Source organism: Gastrolobium bilobum, unplaced genomic scaffold, assembly GCF_033153095.1.
Source record: "Gastrolobium bilobum isolate Gb01-03AN ecotype WA unplaced genomic scaffold, APGP_CSIRO_Gbil_v1 utg14062, whole genome shotgun sequence".
Classification (NCBI taxonomy): domain Eukaryota; kingdom Viridiplantae; phylum Streptophyta; class Magnoliopsida; order Fabales; family Fabaceae; genus Gastrolobium; species Gastrolobium bilobum.
The window spans coordinates 398,792-403,760 of NW_026898155.1; the positions used below are offsets into that span (position 1 = coordinate 398,792).

Genomic DNA, 4,969 nt, shown 5'->3' on the forward strand with positions numbered 1-4,969 from the left:
AACCAGACTACCTCAAAAATCAACTGTTAATATTGATTATAAGATTTGTTATTCTTACGGTGACTTTCAACGGTTAAATGTGGATGAGGCAAATCATAATTTGGTTATATGTTGGCGGAAATGCAATGTAAAATATCTAATACTGTTATTTGCCGTCAAAATAAAGATCGTGTTTGACATGATCCACAAAGGCATCAGTAGCCTTACGTTTTTCATCCTCCTATGTGGGACCGAATCGCTGAGCGTTTGGATTTTAGTGTCTGTGTGCTGTGGCCAACCGAATTGCTTTTAGTTTCTATAAAATATATCAAGAAGCCCATAGCATAGACCCATAATCATAAACAGCAAGATCTTCCAACACCATGGACCTGCAAAATTCCCTCTCCCAATCAACAGTACCATTGGCATTTACCATCTTTGGGCTGTTGTTATTTCTCTTAGTTCTTTCGTCAATATCGAGAAGGCGCACTGCTGCAGCTGGAAAAGCACCACCAGAAGCTAACGGTGCGTTGCCTTTGATTGGGCATCTCCACCTTTTAGGTGGTTCACAACCACCTTATGTAACCTTGGGCAACATGGCTGACAAGTATGGACCGGCATTCACCTTGCAGCTTGGTGTTCACCGAACTTTGATTGTGAGCAATTGGGAAATGGCTAAAGAGTGCTTTACTGTAAACGACAAAGCGTTTGCTAGCCGTCCTAAATCTGTAGCCTTTGAAGTGTTGGGATACAACTTTTCCATGTTTGGGTTCAGCCCCTACGGTTCCTATTGGCGTCACGTACGCAAGATAGCCACCATGGAGCTCCTCTCTACCAAGCGGATAGAGATGCTCAAGCACGTCATCGAATCGGAGGTGAAGGCAGCAATAAAAGGGAGTCACGATAATTGGTTAAAGATGAACAAGAGTGGTTCCGAAAATGCAGTGACTGATATGAACAAATGGTTCGGGGACATAATCCTAAACGTTATGTTTAGGTTGACGGTAGGAAAACGTTTTGGTGGGGTGAATTGTGATGGTGACCATGAAGAGAACGAATGGATCAGGAAAGCAGTAAGAGACTTTTTCGATCTCATGGGTTCAATAGTTGTCTCTGATGCACTGCCGTATTTGAGATGGTTGGATTTGGACGGAAAAGAGAAGGAAATGAAGAGGACAGCAAAAGAGTTAGACAGCTTTGTTCAAATTTGGCTCGAAGAACACAAACGTAACAGGAATTCTGGTTTAGGGGAATGGAAGCGCAAGCATGACTTCATGGATGCGCTTCTTTCCAATGTTGACGAAGGTGAACAGTTTGGCGGTTGTGATGCGGATACTGTTATTAAAGCTACGTGCCAGGTATGTATATTTAGGAGTCAATTCCTTGCCTGTTACTATAATTAAAAAATGAATTTTATTTTTCTTAACGTAAGATAAATTTTATATCTCGATTTTTGTATTTTTTTTTTTTAAATAATAAAGTGGGTCTCATCTTTGTTGTGAGAATCAGAGAGAAAATTTATCTTAAGTAACATAAGAAAAATAAAACTCTTAAAAAATAACATATCATGTTACAAAATAAAAAAATAGCATATCAGAAAAAATAAATTGAGCGAAGAGAAACTTTTTGTTGAAGTTTCAAATTTCATTTAGAAAAATAGGATAAGAGACATGTAATCCTAGTCGTCGAATCGTATAAATATTTAGTGCAATTGCATCTCTCATTTATTTTGTGATATGTGAAAAAAAATAGCACATCATCTGATCAACTGTCGTTTAATTTTTTCTTTTTTCAGATAATGTAATACTTTTTGTTCACGTATTACAAAATAAATAACAGATGTACTGAATTTTCGGTGCATCAATTGTACTTTAAATTTATTTCTCTAGCGGTCAATATTATGTGTCTCGATTTGGTTTCTCCTTTGAATTTTGTGTTTTTTTTTCTACCTCCACGGTGAAATTTGATTTATTTTTATCATTAACTTGGCATCCTTACAAATTTAATTTTCATAGTTGTGTGATTTGTATAAAGTTTAGGGTGAGGTTCACCCCTTTGTAACTTGAAAGAATAATTTTTTAGCAAAGTCATAAATACTAAACATAGCTTATATACGAATTTAGATTTTTTAATATATACAAAGTCATATGCTTAAAATATGTGGAACTTACACAAATATTTGTATCTCATGGCTACTTAAAAGTAACAAATTTATAATTACTCTTCATAACAATTACAACTCACTTGTGTGAATGTGAAGATAAAACACTCAGGAACAATAACCAAAATGTCACGTTTTGTCAAATTTTTTATCCAAATACCACGCGAACAATATTTTTTACCAGACTGCCATGTGTCATAATTCGCTACCACTGGTAGCGAATTTCATGGCCAATAATTTCGTGACACGTGGTCACATTGCAGACCAAATTCGCTTTCAGTAGTAGTGAATTATGACACGTCAGTTTTTTTCTGCAAAAGTGTGCCACGTGTCAAAAAATCATTCGCGAATATAATATGCTATACAGGGTGGCGAATTACTACCTGCTTGAAACGTGTCATTTTTGTTGACTGTGCATTCTGACGTGGCATAATTCGCTACACTGTGTAGCCAATTATTTGCAAGCATATTTCGCTACACAGTGTAGCGAATTATCCCACGTGGCATTCTGGGAAAATTTATTGTTGGCGTGGCAGTCTGGTAATTTGTTTGGCCAGGCGTGGCAAAATGGTCACTGTTCCAAACTCTTAAAGCTTGTTCTCTTCAGTATTTAATTTCACCATCGTTAATTTTCTCATTTTCTCTCAACGGGGTTGGTATAGGAGTACAAAAATTAAAAAAAAAAATACTATATTTTGCAGGGACTAATTTTAGCTGGCACAGACACTACCTCAGGGACATTGACTTGGGCTCTCTCCCTACTTCTCAACAACCGTGAAGTTCTAAACAAAGCCATACACGAATTAGACACACAAATTGGGAAGGATAAGATGGTCGTGGAATCAGACTTGCAGAAGTTGGAGTATCTCCCAGCCATTCTCAAGGAAACACTGCGCTTATATCCACCAGGACCACTCAGTGTGCCACACGAGTCCATGGAAGACTGCACCATTGGTGGATACCATGTGCCTGCTGGCACACGTCTCTTGACTAACATTTCAAAAATTCAACGAGATCCCCTGTTATATATGCACCCCTTGGAGTTCCGCCCAGAGAGATTCCTCACAACACACAAGGACATTGATGTCAGGGGACAACATTTTGAATTGATTCCATTCGGTGCAGGCAGAAGAATATGTCCTGGTCTCTCATTCGCTCTTCAAACGATGCACCTAACACTTGCTACTCTGCTACATGGGTTTGACATTGTGACTCCTGATGGAGGACCAGTCGATATGCTTGAATGTGTTGGGTTAACCAATAACAAAGCCTCTCCGCTCCGAGTCATTCTTACTCCGCGTCTCTCTGCCCATGCTTACCTTGAAATTTAAATGCTCAAGATAATGGAAAGTATTAGGGCTACTCCACTTGATATTCTTATTAATCTGTGTTTTTCCCCTCATGTTTTATGATTTGGTGTGATCATATTGTTAGTTATAGTTATAGAAATATGTTGAAGCCTAGGAGGTGTCAAGTACTCAACGAATAAAATCTTTCACTGAGAAGATTAAGGATTGGGATTAAATGTATCTCTCATGTCTAAATTCAATACTATAGTCTATATCATATACATGTTTGAATAATAATCGAAATTATTTTCTGTGGAAAAGCAGAGAAGGAAAACGAGTGAATAGTTTACGAGTCCCATGGGAACTCAATGCAGACTAAAAGAGTTTTTCATGGTGAGTATTATACCATATTGACAAACTTAACACACTGTGAGGGAAAAATGGGAGAAAGTGAGAGAGTGAAAACTCGTAGCTAGTTACACAAAGCAACAAATTAATAGCAAAGACTTGAACGACTTAATCACTAATCTCTAACTAATTAAGCCAATCTTAGCTTCTATAAATAATAATAATAACAATAATAATAATAATAATAATAATAATAAAAACCTACTCCTAACTAACTAAACTGGTGATGCAAGCATTAGAGTGTCAACGAGCAAATTCTTTAAGAGGGGGGGGGACAGAGGATTGGGATTACATGAATCTCTAGTGTATATATCAAAGTAAAATCGTAATATAAATTGAGATTTTAAATAACGAAAACAAGTGCACGAGGTTTACGGGTGGAAGTTTGTGGTAGATATCAAAGTTACGAAAATAGTACCACATTCCTAAAATGATGTCGAGAAAAATTAAGAATTTATACTTAATAAATATTGTAGAACTCTTAATTTATAAGGGAAAAATAATTTTAATTAAGTGAAAGAAATTATAATTTTTCTATACATATATAAAGAAATAACATATCTAGCAAAAACAAAAAAAAGGAACAATTACACTTTCTTAAAATATCTCCATATACAGTATAGAGAAAACATTCCGAAAAACATAAACTTGAGAGGTAAGGCGGAAATACATCAAGTTGTTCTCAAATTGTTCTTATTTTTTATTATCAAAATAGCTATTCAGTTCATGCATGATTGATGTTGACCAAATTAGGTTTAAATAATGTTGACCAAATTAGGTTTAAATAAATTTTTGTTCTTAGAATTTTCAACTATTTAGATTTTTTTCCCTATAATTTATTTATTTATTTATTTTATCAATTTTTATATTTTCACTTACTGGGAATTGTCGGCTTCTATATCTTTATTAATTTAAATTTTGGCCACTACAATTTCTCTTATTCAAATTACAAACTTTTTTTTTTCAAAAATAATTTTGTCCATGATATTTTACTTATTAATTAAAAAATTAATTTTTTAATTTTCATAAATAATTATTCTCTATAATTTTACTTATTAAGATATTAGTCTCAAAGAGATTAAAATAAAAATAAATGAAAATATAAAAATCCTAAAAATTTATAAGAACCAAA

At 34.7% G+C, this 4,969-nt stretch overlaps 1 protein-coding gene across 1 annotated transcript; it reads left to right on the forward strand.

The window, feature by feature from the left end:
- Positions 1 to 355: 355 nt before the first annotated feature.
- Positions 356 to 3,471, forward strand: LOC133313340 (cytochrome P450 CYP82D47-like). Its single transcript, XM_061514706.1, has 2 exons — positions 356 to 1,337; positions 2,842 to 3,471. Exons 1-2 carry the CDS (start codon positions 363 to 365, stop codon positions 3,469 to 3,471), a joined length of 1,605 nt encoding a protein of 534 aa, XP_061370690.1. The 5' UTR covers positions 356 to 362.
- The last annotated feature ends 1,498 nt before the right edge of the window (positions 3,472 to 4,969 follow it).